The following is a 21272-nucleotide window of genomic DNA, read 5'->3' on the forward strand; positions in this document are numbered from 1 at the left end:
TATCTAACTAACTAATAACCAGGGATATTATGGATATTGTTTAATTAAGAAGAATTAATATCTAACTAACTAGGAACCAGGGATATTATGGATATTGATTGATTAGGAATAATTAATATCTAACTAACTAGGAACCAGGGATATTATGGATATTGATTGATTAGGAATAATTAATATCTAACTAACTAGGAACCAGGAATATTATGGATATTGTTTGATTAAGAATAATTAATATCTAACTAACTAGGAACCAGGGATATTATGGATATTGTTTGATTAAGAATAATTAATATCTAACTAACTAGGTACGAGGGATATTATGAATATTGTTTAATTAAGAAAAATTAATATCTAACTAACTAGGAACCAGGGATATTATGGATATTGTTTGATTAAGAAGAATTAATATCTAACTAACTAGGAACCAGGGATATTATGGATATTGATTGATTAAGAATAATTAATATCTAACTAACTAGGAACCAGCAATATTATGGATATTGTTTAATTAAGAAGAATTAATATCTAACTAACTAGGAACCAGGGACATTATGGATATTGTTTGATTAAGAATAATTAATATCTAACTAACTAGGAACCAGGAATATTATGGATATTGTTTGATAAACAATAATTAATATCTAACTAACTAGGAACCAGGGATATTATGGATATTGTTTAATTAAGAAGAATTAATATCTAACTAACTAGGAACCAGGGATATTATGGATATTGTTTGATTAAGAATAATTAATATCTAACTAACTAGGAACCAGGAATATTATGGATATTGTTTGATTAAGAAGATTAATATCTAACTAACTAGGAACCAGGAATATTATGGATATTGTTTGATTAAGAAGATTAATATCTAACTAACAGGTATATAATGGTGAATGATTTATCAAGTATGGCTTTAAAAACCGATTACTGTAAGTTGGATTAGAACCGGTTCTATATAACTAAATAACTTTTTTTATTGTGAATACATTGCTTATATTACTGATTGCGAACTTGAATCCCAATTATGAGACTGGAACTTCTTATGTTACACAATAAACTTTTATTCTTTTCTACATATTCTTTAAACAAAGATAATTTTGTGCCAAAGTTTCTAAAAAAAGATAATTATAATGTAGCGTTTCATTCTTAAAGTTAAATGTTCCTTAGAGCAAAAAGTGTTAGGACATAAAGAAAGAGGGCAAAGACAACTGCAGACAACAGGTATGCTCCCCATACTTCCTGAAAAATAAGGGGCATGATCAGTGGGGTTGGTTATCATTGTAACATAAAATTATCTTTCTTATCAACCGAACACACTCCTCCGATTTTTTTTTTTAAAGAAACAAACATATTTCAGTTGCGGGGCTTGGTGTTATCTTTAAGGGGTGCATCTCAGTTAGGCTCTATTATCCAAAATCTTACCTAACCCAAGAAAATATTTCACTTATTTCAGTAACAAACTTTCCCAAAATGTTTAGAATTGTCTTTGACCAAAGAAACCAATGCTTGATAATGCTTTGCTTTTTTACTTCAAAATATTTTTTTTTATTTCCTGATTTACGCCATTGGCAATATTGAACAATTACAGACCAACATAAAAAAACTTATAAAGTACAATTGCTACCAAATACTAACCACAAAAAGAACAGTGAAGTATGCCCAATACTTGTAGTCATCCCCACCAGCTCCGGGTTTCTTCACAAGCAAAATAGTTCTTTGTAACATCATCATTCCACCAAAATCAGCTTTCTGAAAAATATGAAATGAGACACCTTGCAATAGTTTTATTGAATCAATAGAACTAATTATATTGATTTTTATGTTTTTTTAATACTAAATAAATGTATTAAGCTCTGATTTGATTGCTCATAATGTTAGTGAAATTTGTATTATTATTAAACTTAAAGTACACGAATGAAATTAAAATTAAAGAAATTGCAAGAGTTTACAGCGTATTTGATAATTGTAAATTAGATTCAGAAGGAATTATTTGAGAGTAACATTGCAGACTGATTCGATCAAGAAACGAAGGTCTTACAAACAATCACAATCTAATCAATTATAGAGTGGCTTCGCAACTAAAAATAATCTCATAATTGTTATGATACAAATAAAAATAAAAAACCTGGGCTCTGCTGTAAGTGAGGGAAAGATCAGCCAGTCCAATATCAATTTCTTTGCCCTCCAACATTCCAATAAGACCTGTGTGGGTAACTGTCTGCCCGTTGAACTTAGTAGGCTTTGTCAACTGAAACAAGGATATTGATATATAATTATATAATTTTTATTAGTAGTGGAGGGGGGGGGGGTATTCCAAAAGTACAAAAAAACAGAAAATTTTACTTTTTAAGGAGATTTATTCATCTGTCATTGACCCATTCCTGTACAGTTTATAGCAGTGTTGCAGGGCCGGAGCCGGGAGCCGTGGAGCCTCCATATTTTTCCGGAGCCGGAGCTGGAGTCGTAATTTTCGTTAAAAAACAGCTCTGGCAACGGACTAGTTAAATAAAGAGATTTTTTATAAATTATAATTTGGTAACTCTGTTTTGTCATGTGCAAAAATTGAACTTTTAAAACCTTCAAAAGTCAAAAATAGACGTGGGAAAAAAATATGTCGAGGTTTTCTTGATTTTAGGTCGGAGCCGGAGACAAATCCGGAACCGGAGCCGGAGCCAGAGCCGGAACCGCCATCATCACAGTCGGCTCCGCGGAGCCGGAACCGGAGCCGCACCAAAATCAAACGGCTCTGCAACGCTGGTTTATAGTGTCGAAATAGTTTTTGTAGGGGAAGTCAGTGGAATTAAATAATTATTATCTTAAACTTTATAAATTTGTTCTGCCATAGGTTAGAATAAGTTTGGATTGGAGAATAGTTATTTCTTTCATCGTATTATAAACTGCTTTCCGCGGATATAGAATGTACAATTATAAGATTAAAACCAGTTATTTTGGCCCCAAGGTGCCGAAGGCACGGGCTAAAAAACTGGTTTTAATCTTATGATTGTACATTTTTATATTCGTAAAAAGCTGGATATAATACGATGCTAGGCATAGTTTTTTGTATGGATGAGAACCGGTTCCTTTCCACCGGATTCGAATGAATACGAGAAAAGATTTTATCCGGATTTCAAATTTATTTCAAAAATAAGAATTAGATTTGCTACCTATACAGTAAAAAAAATCATAAAAATTTACCAATGATCCATAGCCTCCATCCTTAGAGGGAATAGCTTTGTAGGTGAAGTTCATCTGTTTCTTCAGCAATTCAAATAGTTTACCAAACTTCAGGCTAAATCCAGCTTTTTCGTCGTACCTGAAAATAACAAGGTAAAATGTTTAATTTTTTTCTAATGGTATTACGTCAAAATATGGCCCCATAATAAGTAAGAACCTAAATGTATATACATATATTTCAAGTACGATCTAAGGGCAGTAATGTTGATAAGTTTAAATACAAGTTTCTTGATTGGTACCAATAAATACAGCCAATATACGAATGATTAAGACTTGTAAATGTTTGTTAATTAATTTTGAACTGTCTAAACTCATTTATATTTAGATATAAATGAAAATATATTGGTTTTAGAACAAATTATCTCATATGGCTAGATGGGAAGAGAGTTATGTAAAATTTTAACAAAGATACAAACATAGAATCGATATTTTTGATATGCTTTCTATAATGACATTCCTATTCCTAAAATTTTTCAATTATACACATAATGTTCATTTTTTTAGCTATACTGTTAAAATATTTGTGTTTTGTAATCGTTTATTAATAATTCAGTAAATCTTCCAAACTTCAAACTTTTTGAGGAAAAATCTGGAAGATTTTTTTGGTATTAAAGAAAACTTTTTTAAACATCAGATATAGGAAGTAAAAGTAAAATATTATATAAGTAAAAAATAGGTTGGGTAATTATGTGTTTGATGGGTTAAAAAAAATATTCGGAACTTTAATATTTTGAGGATACATGACGGGATAAGAAACATTTTTAAATTTTAGGTTTATAAATGCTTCTTTTTTAAATAGTATATTTTGAAAAATTCTCTGTTTCTTCAGTTATTTTTTATTTTTGGCAACCCCGCCCAATTTCTTGCCATAGATTGAAAATGGTGAGTTTAGTTTTTCAGTTTTTTGTCTGGGTAATGTGTAGGAATAAAGAACCACAGGAAGGCCAAGCAGGGGCTATGCAGTCTCAATTTGTAAAAATAAGAGGGGTTTTAGTGCTAAATAGGCACTCAGAGGGAAAGCACAAAATTTTGTTTAGAAGAATAATCTTACTTGACATAACCCTCATATTCAATGTAGCCAACAGTGAACTGTAAACCTTGCAAATCAACCCTGCAAATAAAATAAAGGAACACAGTAATAGTGTCTGACTGATTATGACGTAACAAAAATAAATAAGCCAATGAGAGGCCGTTATTGACCAATGGTAAAATTTATAGTGGCCTCTTATTGGATAATTTTTTTTGTTACGTCATAATCAGTCAGACACTATTACTGTGTTCAAATAAAGACATATTTTAATTATTATTTCCTTGAGTGTTTTAATTTTGCTTTATTTTGCAGGTGAGTTATTAAAAGTTTACACAAGGACTGGATAAACGGAAACAATTGCGGGTTTGTTAATCTTTTTAAGTGTGATACAGTAAATTTTGATGCTTATAATTTTGTTTTGCTATGGAGCTAAATTGTCTTTAAAACGGATGGATAATTATTTTCCAAACAAAGATTGCCAAGAAAAAACTACCCAGATTCTTCTTTTCTACCATTCAGTGGCCTCAAAAATGACACCTTGTCGAAAGTTGCCTGCAAAAAATATTATCTTTAGTATTAAATATATTTTTTATTCTTCAGAATGGTACCGAATCCAAATGGTTTCTACTGCATAAAGCAGTTTCTAGAATATAATTTAAAATCATATATATTATCGTATTTTCCATGGCAAAACAAACTCGATATATTTTAATTATATTAATAACTTATACAAGAATCAATTAAATGTTTATTTTTTGGTGAAGATCACACAAAATGTAAGAGGTATAACTATGTCCGTAACATATCAAATTTATGAAACACCGATAATGCACTGACTAACAGACTCTGATTTTCTAAAACCTTTTTTTTAAATATAATCAAAATGGTGATTTTACCTTATGATAAATTGCTTGAAATATTTGCAGCTGTGAATTGATTAGATACTTGGTATTGTTAAATCCATCTGCCTCAAAACTAAAATAAGATTTGTGTTTTAATAGATTAGCTATTCTATAACTTGACCTTGTATATCAAAAGTTTTCTTTTATTCTTAGCAAAACAACTTTGTAAAGCAGCATTTGGTAAGTAAATTGGTTATGCAATCATATTTATGAATTTTCTTAATTATATTTATCACTTTACATAATTTCTACCTTTTAATCCTTCCCTTTTAAATGCACATTGTTATATAAAAGTGAAAGTATGTTTGTACCTAAAACTCTCAATATAATACCGTTTATACTTTTTAGGTGAGTAAACAAGCCATCAAAAGAAATTACCTCAAAGGAATTGTTTCGTTATCGGTAAGGAAGATAAAAGTTGTATATGAAATATCGATTTGATTCTAAAAATACAAATCATTAAAATGACTAGATCAATAAGCTGAATTAAATATGATAGAAGAAGAAAATTTCATATTAAAGTTTGCTAAAATCAAACCACAAAAAAAAATTTATTTTAAAAAAAGGTAAAAATGATATTTTTGAAAGATATTATTATTAAAAATTATCCAATTTTCTAATATGAAATAATTTGGTCCTTAACTTTAAAATATTCAGGTGAGAAGGGGCCATTAGGCTGTTTATTACACTAGTCCCCAAAGTCTTAAAAAACGTTTTCTTATTCGTTGCCTTAATAATTTTGGACTTTAATTGAATTTTGATTGCTTGTTTCTTTTAGTTGAATGTCCAAACGTTTCAACAACTAGTTGTAATCTACAGATTGGGTAATTTTGTGTAACATAATTGGGGATGTACATCAATTTAACGACCTTTGTCTGATCCCTTTAGATCCCTGAAAAAAATCACTGAGTCATGGAGCTAGCCATCATGAAAAATACAAGTAATCATACCTTATCCGGAGCATTACAAACAAGTACTGTTGACCCTTTGGGTGCTTGTTCTATGCTCTAAAATGAAAACATAATTATAATGAATTTTTTTATTTAGTAAAACAAAGTTTTTATTTCTTAATTATTATTCTTATTTGGAATCTTCAGAATGATTCTAATGATTGTTACAAAAACGGTTAGATGATTTTTTCAAAATGTTTTAGAAGATTTTTTTGAGCATATTTAATGTAAAAAAAGCTAATTTGAACAGCTATATTCTATATGATATAATTGTAATACTAATAAAACAAACGAATATTTTTGTTATGCTCATTTTAAGATTAGATTAGGTAAAGTAAAAATTTAAAGGCGCAAACCCACAGGGAAAGCAAATACAAGAGCCCCATGCACGGGGCTAGAAATATGTTTTAAATCAAAAATATAATTTTATTATGTATTACTTTGTATTGTAAATTAAATATATTGATACTAAGGTCAATATAATGTAAAACATATAAACATTATTTGTTTTCAAGCAAAATGCTTTTATTAATTTTCCAAACATAATTATACTTTTGCAAAATACAGTAATTGCTGGGTATTAACATAAAAAATAAAAATTGCAATCAAAATTAAAAATGTTTATTTATAATGAATTTTATTTCTCAAAATTGACAATTAATCATAAAAACACAAATTTAATAATTTTTGTTTGTCCAAAGTCAAATAAAAACAGTTAATTTATATTGATTGTATTGAGTTAATGAAAAACTATTTTATTTTACAATTTTTTTTTATGAATATTTTATGGTGTATTAATTAATGTAATTTATATAGAAATGCACCAACTAAGTGTTCTCAATCAGACAATCGGAGAGAGAAGGGACAATGGGCTATTTATTACACTAGTCCCCAAAGTTTTATTATGATGTTTTCTTTTTCGTTGGAATTACAACTTTGGGGACTTGAGTAAATTTTGATTGGTTGGTTAATTAAGACGAGTGTTCAAACTTTTCAACCACTAATTTTATCTCCAGAAGAGCTAATTTTGTTTAACATAATTGGGTATGTACATCAATCTATTGATCATTGTCATATCCCTTTAGATCCCTAGTTTTCGATTGTCTAGAATATAAACAAGATGATTTGTGGAAGTTTGACTTTTCCGAAGTGTTTGACAATTATCAATATTTAATATCTATAATACAAAGTAGAGCGATGTCTGTCTGTTTGTTTGTAGCGAAAGAATCTCGCTAACCGCTGAACCGATCGGGTTCTCCTTTACAGGTTGGTGCGCGTCCTTTTTATGAATATTCTCCTTTACAGGGTAGCTTCTCATAGGTCCCAGGAAGGTTTATAACTATTTTCTTGGGGAGTGGGACACCCCCAACCCCCCAAAAAATGAAAAATCCCCCCCCCCCCAAAAAAAAAAATTCTTTTTAAAACTAAAATTAAAATAGTGGGGTCGACTTCCCCCCCCCCAAATAAAAAAAATCCCCCCCCCCCAAAAGAATTTTTTTCCATTTTTCTTTTAAATCTAAAATACGAAAATTTTGTTTGATCAACCCTCTTGGGGCATAGCCCTTAGAGGCTAGGAGCAAAGCCGCTAGTGTAAAAAATAGTGTAAAAGAATACAATGGGCACGAGCTATAACTCTACCAAGACCCTGTGCCGACTTTAAATTTGGTCTTTAAATATCGGTCAATAGCGTCGGAAATATAATCACAGCCAAGCTGCTACAAAAGAGCAGAAAGCAATTTGCTAGCACACTAAATGTGGTCCCCACCACTTGGGCAAGGTAGTTGTCTTGGTTATACACCTATATACTTATACATTTATAATTTCAAAAATTTAAAAAAAAGAACCTTTGGCTTTTTTGGGAGACTTCACACAAAGAGATTAGCTTTCATAAAAATCACATAGATAAATTTTGCTACGAACAGATTTACAAACGGAAGCAATTAAATAAACAAAAAATAGACAAACGTACATTCGCTAACTTGAAAATTATTATCTCTAAAACAGAAAAAAAAGTGTACCTGTGCAACTTTTAAGTTGAGATACTTTGATGTATAGAGGTCATTTAGCAACCAGATTGTCTCATCTGTTGCGTTGCAATCAACCAGATATATTACTAAAAACAAGGATATTTATGTTCATAAGAAGACCAGCAAGGCAACATCTTTAGTGTTGTAATCAACCAGATATATTACTAAAAACAAGGATATTTATGTCCATAAGAAGACCACCAAGGCAACATCTTTAGTTTTGCAATCAACCAGATATATTACTAAAAACAATGATATTTATGTCCATAAGAAGACCACCAAGGCAACATCTTTAGTTTTGCAATCAACCAGATATATTACTAAAAACAAGGATATTTATGTCCATAAGAAGACCACCAAGGCAACATCTTTAGTTTTGCAATCAACCAGATATATTGTGGTATCCGCCGAGGATAAATGGCAGACACCGGAGTTCAATTAGATTACGGCAGTGTGACAGACGTGGACACCTTACTATAGAGAAGCTACGCTTCTCTAGCTTTCACTAGATAATGATCAACATCTATTTTCAGTTGTCACTTTATTGAAGGGTTAAGAGATACTGCAGTTATATACAACAAACAATAATTACATGGATAGGAATAAATAATCATAACATAAAAGCATAAATAATACATATACAATGGTCAGTTTGGGCAATAATGATTCCCCCATCCCTGGAAAGGGTGGGGGAGAATTAAGAATACAGTTAACCATAATAAACATGACAGATTCAAATCATTAATTCTAAGCTTAGGGAGGGGGTCACTAGACCCCTTCCCCAGGACTCGGGGGAGGGCCATTGACCCTACACCGAACCCCAGATCAGGGGTGCCATAGATATGGCTCACGGTTGCCAAATACCACAACTCTCCCCTCGGAAGGCTGGGAGGTGGTTTCCCTACCAGACTTCCGACAGTGGTTGAGGCCTTCGGCCCGCTCCTTAGGGCTAAACTATATATACCAACGATAATGATTCAATGGAATCCTAGTGGTGAGTATCTTCTTAGGGTTGATGGGCTCCCAATGTGGGATAGAAGGCAGAGGCTGCCTTGGGTTGGATACGTTGGTCAGCGCCGGCAGGTATCAGGTTTGCTGGTGGCCCGGTTGTTGCTGGAACGGTCAGCAGTGGGGCCTGCGGGTTGTTGTTGGCAGCGGCTGGGGCCCTGGCTGCCAGGTTGATTGTCTGAGCAGCGGCCTGTCCTCCTGAGGGGCCGCGGGGTCTGCCAGAGGGCGGTCCTGGCCTACCTGGGCGGTCATGCCCGCTGTCAGTTGATTTCATAGACACCATTTCCTCGGCTGCTTCCCTGCCGATGGGAATGGCATCCCAGTCCACTGAAAAGTCCCGGGACTTGGCATGGTTGAGCCTGGCTCTAGCCAACGCCTTCCTATACAAAGCTGGATGGTACAGGAACACTTGGGATATCGCATTCAGGGCTGCCCGGACTCCTCCTTGTGCTGCTGCCAGAGAAATGATGGTTAGGTCCCCCAGCAGTTTGAGGATCAGCAACAGCAAGCACAGAATGGCGGCGCCATCTCCCCACTCGTGGATGGCTTGTCTAAATCCTGCCCAGACATCCAGGGCTGCCTCTCCTTCCTCCGCCAGTCGGTCAATGTTGTAGGACACTATCCCATGGTCTCCTGTGGCCGAACAGCTGCCTTGCTGAACGCAGGAGCCATAGGATAGGCCGGTCAGCATGGCACTCTTGTATGCTGGGAACGCCAGCAGTTGTTGCCAGTCATTCAACTCAGCCTGCGAATACAAACCACCTGAACTGAAGTCATCTAAGGGGTCTGTCAACAACTGCTTAGGCGTATCCAGCGGGGGTGGCCTCTTCTTGGGAGCAGGGGTTAACTCTATCCAGCCTTCCTCCGCGTGCACAGTCAGGGGGTAGGTGGAGGAACAGGGAATCTTGGTGGCGTGCTCACTGTATACCCGTGTCACAGCGTCTACAAAACCTGTGGGCTCCACTGGCACTTTGTCCCAACACTCCTTGTGTTCGCGGACAACATACTTGTGCCTTTGGCAGGTCAGCTGCAGCAGGATGTCTCCCCTCAGTACCGAGAACGTGCTCCCCTGGACACGCACCGGGTGGGCCGGATCTAGTTGCTGGAGCTTCCAGCAGTTGGCCGCTACTTCTTCTGCTGCAGTGCTTCTCATGCGCGTTTCCAGGGTAAATCCAATATAACCTGCATGGATCTGTGCTTGAAGGGGAACGTCAACATCCCTGGCCGACACTCTGGGCAGCGCAGCCGCGGCTGGGTCAGCTGCCACGAACAACGCTGGATGGTTGGTGGCATGGGCCTCGAAGTCGCAGTTCACAATTGAGGTGGGGTTGGTCATGTTGATGAAAAACTGGGCTTGATGGTCAACCAGATATGCATCCCTCACCAGGCTGGGCTGGAGGCTGCGGATCAGCCTCAAGGGGCAATCTCTTCCCAGGTGGTCCCACACGTAGGTTGCTTCCCCAGTGATACAGGACAGCTCAGAATGGGGACACTCGAGGGTCAGGTGGTCAGACTGGGACTCCACCCGTCCATCCTCCACCACATAGGTCTCCTCCTTGACCAGCAGCCGCCGCTCCTGGAGCACTAATTCATTGCGGTAGAGCTGGCCCTCAAAGTGGACGTCCTCCCCCTCGCAACCCACCCCCTCGGGGCTGTTGACGAGGGCGCCCACCATATCAATGGTGAAGAACAGGGGGTGGTTCAGCTGGAACGTCAGTGGCTGGGTCTTGCCTGGCAACGTGTATACTCGGTTCCTGGCCAGGTCTCGGCACGCTTCTGGGTCTATCTTGGTTGGCCTCATGAGGGTGGGGACCGAGGTCACCTTGAGGTGACCCCATACCCCACACCTGAATGTCCACTGGGACACGGTGAGCTGACAGCTGAACCCAGTGGTTTCCCTCACCTTGACTTGCTGCAGGACGTGGACGTCATGGCCCAGGGGCACCTCCTGGTGTAGGGGCTCCGTGTCACACATCTTTTCTTTATTGTAAGACGTGACATGGGTGGGGTTGGCACAGTCCCACCCCACCAGGACGTAGCTGGTTGTAGGCCACACGGCTGCCAGCAGGAGGCCCCACAGGACCATCCACCAATGGGAGAGGCTTCCAGGTAACCATCTTCCTCGTACACGCGGCTGGGGATCTCCGGCTCTGGTCACGGCTGCTTCTTGGGGCTGGACACGGCTGGGCTGCTCCTGGCTAGATACAAATTTCCATTGAGCGTTATCTGTATGCGGCCGAGGCACCCCGATACCCTCCCCAATGACAGACTGGCAAGCGACTGGCACTTGCCTGGGTGTCGGCTCCCCTAGCCCTAAGTGCTCCCTTCCCTGGTCCAAGGCATGCCCAGTGGCATGGGGCTGAAGTGCATGTGGCACAGGCTCGCCCTTACTCAATGCCCTCCCCTGCCCTAGGAACTCAGGTGCATGTGGCACAGGCAAGTCCTTATTTTCCCAAATTTCAATCTCCCCAGCCTCAGGTGCAGGGGGCATAGGCAAGGCTGGGTGTTTACAATGTTTTGGATACAACACATTTAACAAATTCAACTTATCCTGATGGTGAGCCGCTGGGTTCCCTTGGCTGGTAGAGGGCTCTGGATGGCATGTAGCTGGACTCTCCCTGCAGGCTGGTGGCGCTGGCTGGCATGTAGCTGGGCTCTCCCTGCAGACTGGTGGCGCTGGCTGGCTGGGGGTGACGGGTGTCACCCCTTCCTCTGGGACCGCTGGCTCGTTCCAGGACTCAGGTCTCTCGGTGGCGGCGACGGTTGTCGCCCCAGACATCAGGTTGGAGGCTGGCTCGTTCCAGGATCCAGGTATCTTGGTGGCGGCGACGGTTGTCGCCCCAGGCACCAGGTGGGAGGCGCTGGATAGCACCCCCCCATCATCCCAGGTGGCGACGCCGGGTGGCGTCCCATACATCGATGCAGAGGTGCTGGCTAGCACCTCCTGCCTCTCTCGTTCAGCGGCTGCCAGGGCCTCTCCATACACCGTCTCAGGGACGCTGGGCAGCGCCCCTCCACTCTTGCTGGGTAGGCTCAGTCGGGCAGGTTCCATCATGTTGAGGCTGAAAGGCTGGGGCCTCAGCACCTCTGGCTCGGCTATGTTGTTGGTTTGCACCAGCTCTGGCCCCAGATGGTTAAGACTGAAGCCTAGGCCAACCCGGTTGGGTTCAGCCGCGCCGCCCAGTACGTTGATCCTAGCTGGGACAGTCCCGAACTGCGGCATCCCATCGGCTCGGTCCGCAGCTCTGGGGGCGGCTGCTTGCGGTGGTGGTGCTGGGGGCGCGCTCCCTTCCATATGGGCCACTCTGCTGGGCTTCCCTGGAGGGGCACCCTTGTCGGCGGTGCGCCTGCGGCTGGCTACCTGGGCCCAGTCAGCTCTACAATCGGCCGCCGTGTGACCGTCATAGTGGCAACGCTCACACTTGGCAGAACGGTCACGGCGTGGCTGGGTGCGCCTCTCCTCTAGGCTAACTTCCACAGGCGTTGGACAGTCTCGAGCTCGGTGGCCTCTCCCCTGGCAGCGGTAGCAGCGGCCTGGAACCTTGTCATCTGGAGCGACCTTCCCCATCTGGTGGAGACCCGGAGCCAAGGAGCCAATCTCCATTGGCTCCGACTCGTCATATTGGGGCAACTGGATGCAGGCAGATCCAGTCAGCCCGTCGGTCGAGTCCACTAAGCACACACCTTCCTTCAGCTGCTTAGTAACCATGGTCACGGTGAACATGGCCTTGCGAGTGTACTCAGGTACACTCGCAATTTCATGGTTCATCATGAGGCGTTTTACATTGGCGTTACGAATTCCACGATTTAATTCGTCCACCAACAACTCAAGATCCTCATGGTTGTAGGCGTCCCTATACAAGGCGCACTTTGTTGATATGTACGCCTGTATAGGTTCTGTCGAGTGTTGCTTGTAATCCCTAAACGCTTGTTTAAGCGTTTGGGATTCAAAAGCAGGGCGAAATAGCAATTCACACTCGGTCTTGACCTGTTCGTAGGTCAAGGCTTGGCCTGCCTCGCCAAACAGATGGGACGCCATTTCCGCCGCTTGCCCTACCAATGACAGTAGTAGGGCGTTGCGGCGGTTGAGGGAATCATGAGGTGGCACGCGGTAAGCCGCCCATGACATCTCCAGTCGGCGGATATGTGCCGACCAGGACTGCTTGGGCGGCCCTCTAAACTCCGGCAGATTGCTCAGCATCAGCTTGCGGTACTCGGCTGGGGCCGGCTGAGGGTCATCCTGGAGCCATCCTGGGGCTTGGTCACCTCCTGGGACTTGATGCTGGTCCATTGGGTCAACGGTGAAACGGCGGGCACAAAGTTATACAGTACTACAATGAATGGGTTGTCACTTGAGGCTTCCTAGCCTAACAGCCAACACTGTTTGTATCACTAGGTTGGGAGTTTTAGTTGCAAAGATATAACTTGGCTGTACTTATCAATGGTTAGGTGTTGAGGTAGATAGATGTTGAGGGTCTGAACTGCTGTCAGGAACTGATTGGGTTTTCCCTTATCACACTAGAGCTAGGAGGAAAGAAACTTGCAATTCTTTATTTGCTAAAAATACCCCTGTTAAATGCTATGGAGTAGCTCCGCTCTGGTGTGAAAGTGTGTGTGTGTGTGTGTGTGCGTGGAATCTTCTGTCCTTGTAACGCGCGTTCGCGCCGTCAAATCCGCGCACACGGGGAAAACGCGCTCTCACCCCTCAGCTCGCTCTCTCATTGGTCCGCTTCGTCCGTTGGATTTATGATATTTTCCGCACTCTGTTGCGCTACCCGTGAGTGGCGCTCTGTGTATCCGATCGCTAGCTCCACACTACAGACGGACTTAGTCTAGTGTGGGTAGGAAGGGGGGAAGCGCGTGAGGGGACGGGGGTAACTCCGTCCGTTCCCACTGTGAGGGAGGGGGGTAACTGTGTGCTGGTGTAATGGGGCCTTTGCTTCTTAATCTTAGGCTTATCTGTTATATCACCCTGATTGTATTTGCCTTCAATGGAGAGGGGCCCCTCCCCTTCCCTTGGAATAAGGGGTGTATTGTTTTTGTGCTGTGGGCTTGAGATTGTTTTGATTATATTACATCTAGCTTTCATTTGTTTGTCCTTATCACAATTGCATAACAGATTTGTTGACCAACTCTGTTCTATTTTTAGCTGTTATCACAATATACAGTAATCCAAGCCTGTTCTATTCTTAGATTTATCACAACACAACAATTTGTTTGCCAAGCTTTGCTCATAAATCTATTGTTTGGCCATCACACTAGGGTGGTAATCCCTGCAAATGTGATATAATATCTGTCTTCTAGATGGGTGGCTGCGTTGTAGCTTCTCAGGATACTCGGGGTTGACGTAGTTTTTCTCTGTTCTGGTGCACTACACCCGTATGTTAGCTCGCAGCTTGCAGCTATGTGGCATGTTTCAGCCTATCGGCGGCAGGGAATGTCCCGTCCTGCTAGCGCCACTGGTTCGGATCCTGCTATTTCTTGCAGTAAAGTTGGCCTATTTTCAGCCGTCTACACGTATTTGGCTTGTTTCAGCCGGTCCGCAGGCCTGTTTCAGCCCTTTTGGCGCTCAATTCTCCGTTAGATATCAGCGCTGCTCGCGGTTATTCGTCAGATTTCGCTGTCTCGCTTCCACAACTGCCGGATGCAGAGTTAAACTTTGCTGTCCAGGGTGGGTAATTCAGGTTGCTTGCGTCAGTTTTGCCAGATTCACTGCTGGGAGTACCTTAGCCTCAGATGCGCGTCTGCTCTACACTTGTGGTTCGCCGTAATCTCACACAGCTGTCACCAAAGTTGTGGTATCCGCCGAGGATAAATGGCAGACACCGGAGTTCAATTAGATTACGGCAGTGTGACAGACGTGGACACCTTACTATAGAGAAGCTACGCTTCTCTAGCTTTCACTAGATAATGATCAACATCTATTTTCAGTTGTCACTTTATTGAAGGGTTAAGAGATACTGCAGTTATATACAACAAACAATAATTACATGGATAGGAATAAATAATCATAACATAAAAGCATAAATAATACATATACAATGGTCAGTTTGGGCAATAATGATTCCCCCATCCCTGGAAAGGGTGGGGGAGAATTAAGAATACAGTTAACCATAATAAACATGACAGATTCAAATCATTAATTCTAAGCTTAGGGAGGGGGTCACTAGACCCCTTCCCCAGGACTCGGGGGAGGGCCATTGACCCTACACCGAACCCCAGATCAGGGGTGCCATAGATATGGCTCACGGTTGCCGAATACCACAATATTACTAAAAACAAGGATATTTATGTCCATAAGAAGACCACCAAGGCAACATCTTTAGTTTTGCAATCAACCAGATATATTACTAAAAACAAGGATATTTATGTCCATAAGAAGACTAGCAAGGCAACATCTTTAGTGGAGCAATCAACCAGATATATTACTAAAAATAAGGATATTTATAACCATAAGAAGACCAGCAAGGCAACATCTTTAGTGTTGTAATCAACCAGATATATTACTGAAAACAAGGATATTTATATCCATAAGAAGAACAGCAAGGCAACATCTTTAGTGTTGTAATCAACCAGATATATTACTAAAAACAAGGATATTTATATCCATAAGAAGAACAGCAAGGCAACATCTTTAGTGGTGTAATCAACAGATATGTTACTAAAAACAAGGATATTTATGTCCATAAGAAGAACAGCAAGGCAACATCTGTAGCGTTGCAATCAACCAGATATATTACTAAAAACAAGGATATTTATGTCCATGAGAAGACCAACAAGGCAACATCTCTAGTGTTGTAATCAACCAGATATATTACAAAAAACAAGGATATTTATGTCCATAAGAAGACCAGCAAGGCAACATCTTTAGTGTTGTAATCAACCAGATATATTACTAAAACAAGGATATTTATGTCCATAAGAAGACCAGCAAGGCAACATCTTTAGTGTTGTAATCAACCAGATATATTACTAAAACAAGGATATTTATGTCCATAAGAAGACCAGCAAGGCAACATCTTTAGTGTTGTAATAACCAGATATATTACTAAAAACAAGGATATTTATGTCTATAAGAAGAACAGCAAGGCAACATCTTTAGTGTTGTAATAACCAGATATATTACTAAAAACAAGGATATTTATGTCCATAAGAAGAACAACAAGGCAACATCTTTAGTCTTGCAATCAACCAGATATATTACTAAAAACAAGGATATTTATGTCCATAAGAAGAACAGCTAGGCAACATCTTTACTGTTGTAATCAACCAGATATATTACTAAAAACAAGGATATTTATGTCCATAAGAAGACCAGCAAGGCAACATCTTTAGTGTTGCAATCAACCAGATATATTACTAAAAACAAGGATATTTTTGTCCATAAGAAGAACAGCAAGGCAACATCATTAGTGTTGTAATCAACCAGATATATTACTAAAAACAAGGATATTTATGTCCATAAGAAGACCAGCAAGGCAACATCTTTAGTGTTGCAATCAACCAGATATATTACTAAAAACAAGGATATTTATGTCCATAAGAAGAACAGCAAGGCAACATCTTTAGTGTTGCAATCAACCAGATATATTACTAAAAACAAGGATTTTTATGTCCACAAGAAGAACAGCAAGGCAACATCTTTAGTGTTGTAATCAACCAGATATATTACTAAAAACAAGGATATTTATGTTCATAAGAAGACCAGCAAGGCAACATCTTTAGTGTTGCAATCAACCACATATATTACTAAAAACTAGGATATTTATGTTCATAAGAAGAACAGCAAGGCAACATCTTTAGTGTTGCAATCAACCACATATATTACTAAAAACAAGGATATTTATGTCCATAAGAAGAACAGCAAGGCAACATCTCTAGTGTTGTAATCAACCAGATATATTACTAAAAACAAGGATATTCATGTCCATAAGAAGAACTGCAAGGCAACATCTTTAGTGTTGTAATCAACCAGATATATTACTAAAACAAGTAAGATTATGACTATGAGTAGAGCTGTACAGCAGAAAGCAATTTAGCCAGCAATATTGCTAAAAGCAAGTATGATTAGGATCACAGAAATAATACTTCAGACGACAAAAAAACGACCTATAGATAGATATGAAATGAAAGAATAACTAGGAGGGTCGAGGTACCCCCTCCAAAAATAGTTATACACCTTTCCTGGGCTTTACTTTAAAGGAGAACCATTTTTGTTCAACAGTTAACGAGTTCTTAATCTACAAACAGACAGCATTCTTGTTAATGATAAGCAAAGTATTTTTAGAGTGGCTTTGAAGAAAATAAATTGCAAAGACATTGTTCACAAGATTGCAGAAAAAACGTATATATTTATTGGTATTTTGTTATCTTGATTAAAAAGTAATAGGCTGTCTATATTTAATATGTCTGTAACTTAAGATCTATGAAACAGCCGAGCATAAGCCACTCATAGAAAATTAAACGTCTTATACTTTAACTTTAAACCTGCTTCCATAATTGCAATCAATCAATTCAATAAATTAAATGATCACCAAAACATGTCTAAATTTGAGGCCTATGCGATTCTGGTAAGCCCTGTTTGTTATTGCTGTGCTAATAATAAACATTTTTGTTCTAGTCTAACTATTTGTCTTTTGATTTTTACCTGAATTGTACAACAATGGATCAATAGAGCTAAAACTTTCAATGTATTTCAACCATTCATCCGTTGAAAAACTTCCAACCTTTAATAAAATTTATTCAATCTACAATTTGTTGTGGTCTTCGTATTTCATTTGGCACCTCGCGTTCGCACTTTATATATATAACAAGTGGTGAAATAAACAGTTATTCTTCTTAAACTCCTTTGAAAAAAGTCATAATACTATTATATGAACTAGCGGTTACGCCCCTAGAAGCCTCGAAGGCACTTAAGGTAGGAGTGGAAAAAGTCGACCTCATCCCATTTTCAAAAGAGTAAAAAAAATTTTTTTGAAGGGGAGGTGGGTGAAGACACATTCCCCAAAAATAGTTTAAAACCTTCCTAGGACCTATAAGAAGCTTCACTGTAAAGGAGAACAATATCGGTTCAGCGGTTAGTGAGATCCTTCGGGACAAACAAAAAACGCTTACTACTTTATATTATAGGATAGTATTATTTGGTAGGTAATTCATGTTAGTAGCGATGCTTAATATTGGACGTAATGTCGGTGTATTTGGAAAAAATATATCCCTGAACTATATATCGCTAGTATATCAGCTATAATTTTTTTCTTTGGTGTCAGTCAGAGAAATAAACATAAGTACAGACTAATATTTAAAAAGCTATGCTTATTTAACGGTATTGTTCTTGGTAATTTTTAATTCATATTTAAATGATGTACGTCATTTAGAAATAAGATTAATAGTTTTATTCAATTTATTTAACTCTAAGATTTTTCATCTCAATATTAATTAAAGTTAAAGAAAAAAATATTTTTTTTGAAAAAAAATATATTTTTATAAGTATTAACTTGATTTTGCCTTTTCATGATATTTAAAAAAGATGTATTAATTTCCTTTCAATAAATAAATTTGAAAATAATTATATATAGTTATTATATCATTATCTAGAGTTTACTAGTAAATTATGTTTTAAAGCACACAAAATGTTGTCATTTAGATTTAATTGCAATTTGATTACCTAAAAGAATTTGTTTTTGAAAAACAGCTAAATTTACTCTGTTTGTTTATTTTCCGTTCTAACATTTCTTTGCCTAACATTTAACACCATTAGATAAATAAAAAGGTTGATACTTTTTGAGCTATTATTGGTTACAAGTTTTGAATTTATAGAAATAAATAACAATTAAACAAAAAGTATCAGGGTGTGCAATTGTGATTTTGTACCAAATATTTTACTGTTATTTTATGTATTTTCGTGGATTGTACAAGATAAAACACCCCTAGAAAAAAATATTTTAACAAATATCAATTTTTGGAAATTAACCCCCCCCCCCCCCCCCTCCTCCAACCGACAAAATTTCCCCCGACCCAGCCGCAAAACACTAAACTATCTCCATACATCACTTAAAGATGTTCCTAGAGGCACTATTTGCTAAAAAAGTTATCTGCAGTTTTCAATTGACAGTTGTTTTTTCCCAGTTATTTTAAAATGAATCATAAATTTCCTCCTAGTTTTAAAGTAACTTTTAGCTTTTTACCTAACTTTATCCTTATTCAACAGTATAGAAGACTTATTTTATGGATGAAGTGAAAATAATTGCACTTTCGTACTAAAACGTGCACAATAATGTGGTCGGGTTGACCCTACATTATTTAATTTTTGGTCCAAGTAGGGGATTGATAATCTAAACTTTCTCTATGTTTATTCATAATGATTTATCATATTATACAAGAAATTTACAAAACACTAACTTTGATGTACAGAACAGTAAGAAAGACGACGATTTTTAGAACTAACTTTATAGAAAAACCACCCTTATGTTTTTTTTATTAAATATCAAATAGTATATTTTTAGATAACAATGCTAAAATTTTACATGTACTGTCAAAAGAATTTTGTAAACTCTTAGATAGGATTTTTATTGAGAAATCTTCATATCTAGAACAAACAATGTAATGTGTTATTTTTGGAAAGTAATCTTGCTTCAAAGAGCTCTAAAGTATGAAAAATAGTGATTTTGTTCGTTGCTGAGTTTTGTATGGTCTAGTTCGGGAAGTGAAGCTTTATAGAATACATACTGAATGTTTAAAACTGGTTTTGAAATTAAATTTGATTGGGTGTAATTAATATTTTTATTATAATTGATAAGTAGAATCAAGAAGCGAACACACATTGTTTAATTCACATTATATACTACTAGCGGCTTCGCCCCTAGCCACTAGGGGCTTTGCCCCTAAAAGGTTTGATTAAACCAATTTTTCTTATTTTAGATTTGAAAGAAAAAATTTTTAAAAATTTTTTTTTGGGGGGGGATGGGTAGTCGACCCTACTATTTTAATTTTAGTTTTAAAAAGAAAAAAAATAAATTTTTTTTGGGGGGGATATTTTCATTTTTGGGGGGTTGGGAATGTCCCACCCCCCAAGAAAATAGTTATAAACCTTCCCGGGACCTATGAGAAGCTACCCTGTAAGGGAGAACCAGATCGGTTCAGCGGTTAGCGAGATCCTTCGCTACAAACAAACAGACAAACAAACAGATAGACATCGTTCTACTTTGTATTATAGATTATTATTAAATAATTAACCTGTGCTAAAGAAGCTGCCAATGTGAGGAAAATATGAGCAAGTTTGTTCATTGTTGAGTTGTGCCTGGTCTGATACACACTGACACTCAATATATATACAATTAAATTTTAGGATTAGTCAACAATATACAGTATATAGTGCAATGAGTATATATATATATATATATCCTCAATACTCAAATATAATTTTGATTGATAACTAATAGCGCAGCTACTCTATCATTATAAATGTCCGTCATTCTAAAACGATTTTCTTATAAATGTCGATGATTCCCGCCAAAAGTTCCAAGGCGAGACAATAAAAAAAATGGGGTAGTTTTTCACTTTATGTGAGATTAGGTTAGGTTGTACTGATTACAGGATAGCCCCAATGAGACAGGTCTCCCATAGGGGCTAGTCATCATGAAAAAATGCTGTTTCTTATTTTCAATTTATTTAGAAAATACAGGTTGTGGGTTTTCTGTGCTCGCTAGGTACTTTGAGAGAAAGCACCGAAATATCTAATGCATCTTGTCTATAATTTACTTTGTATGTCAGACCTTCGAATTCGAATTCTAAGATAGAAACATGAGTTTGCTGGTCTTAAGAGATTTTACCCGTCCATTGGCTCAGTTCCTGTTGCTTAAGTACATAATTTCCTTGTTGTTTTGAATGTTAGAATGCATTATGTCTATATTTAAATGCAAGGAACTTTTTAAGTTTTTAGAGTTCAAATGAAAACAATAATTGTCCGTTCGACAGTCTTTTTAAACTTGGCTCTGGTACGGTTTTGTTAGTAAGGTAAACAAATATATGGAAAAAGTTGTTGTTATTATCAAATATCAATGAAAGGGGGCGTTTCCTCTCTGTGGGGTTAAGCCCCTAGAGGCTAGATACAAAGCCAATA

At 38.1% G+C, this 21272-nt stretch overlaps 2 protein-coding genes across 11 annotated transcripts in view; one reads left to right on the forward strand and one right to left on the reverse strand.

The window, feature by feature from the left end:
- The window catches only part of LOC145314526 (uncharacterized), a 330684-nt gene that overhangs the window by 83502 nt on the left and 225910 nt on the right, over window positions 1-21272 (forward strand). The gene's annotated exons all lie outside the window — the stretch shown is intronic.
- LOC145312933 (uncharacterized) lies at window positions 1156-20461 on the reverse strand. The gene is made up of 12 exons (XM_080152142.1): window positions 20387-20461; window positions 17802-17880; window positions 8138-8232; window positions 6120-6176; window positions 5548-5612; window positions 5164-5242; window positions 4761-4819; window positions 4289-4348; window positions 3199-3316; window positions 2129-2251; window positions 1639-1752; window positions 1156-1242 (listed from the first exon to the last, which is right to left on the reverse strand). Exons 1-12 carry the CDS (start codon window positions 20435-20437, stop codon window positions 1156-1158), a joined length of 987 nt encoding a protein of 328 aa, XP_080008268.1. The 5' UTR covers window positions 20438-20461.

Source organism: Acartia tonsa, chromosome 3, assembly GCF_053477335.1.
Source record: "Acartia tonsa isolate MP-2025a chromosome 3, ASM5347733v1, whole genome shotgun sequence".
Classification (NCBI taxonomy): Eukaryota; Metazoa; Arthropoda; class Copepoda; order Calanoida; family Acartiidae; genus Acartia; species Acartia tonsa.

Excerpts from the sequence above, each read along its gene's own strand:
- LOC145312933 (XM_080152142.1), bottom strand. The coding sequence starts at position 20,437 with ATGAACAAACTTGCTCATATTTTCCTCACATTGGCAGCTTCTTTAGCA. Across the intron at positions 5,243-5,547 it reads AACGAAACAATTCCTTTGAG|TTTTGAGGCAGATGGATTTA; the intron begins GTAATTTCTTTT and ends ATCTTATTTTAG. Across the intron at positions 1,243-1,638 it reads ACTTCACTGTTCTTTTTGTG|GAAGTATGGGGAGCATACCT; the intron begins GTTAGTATTTGG and ends CTTATTTTTCAG.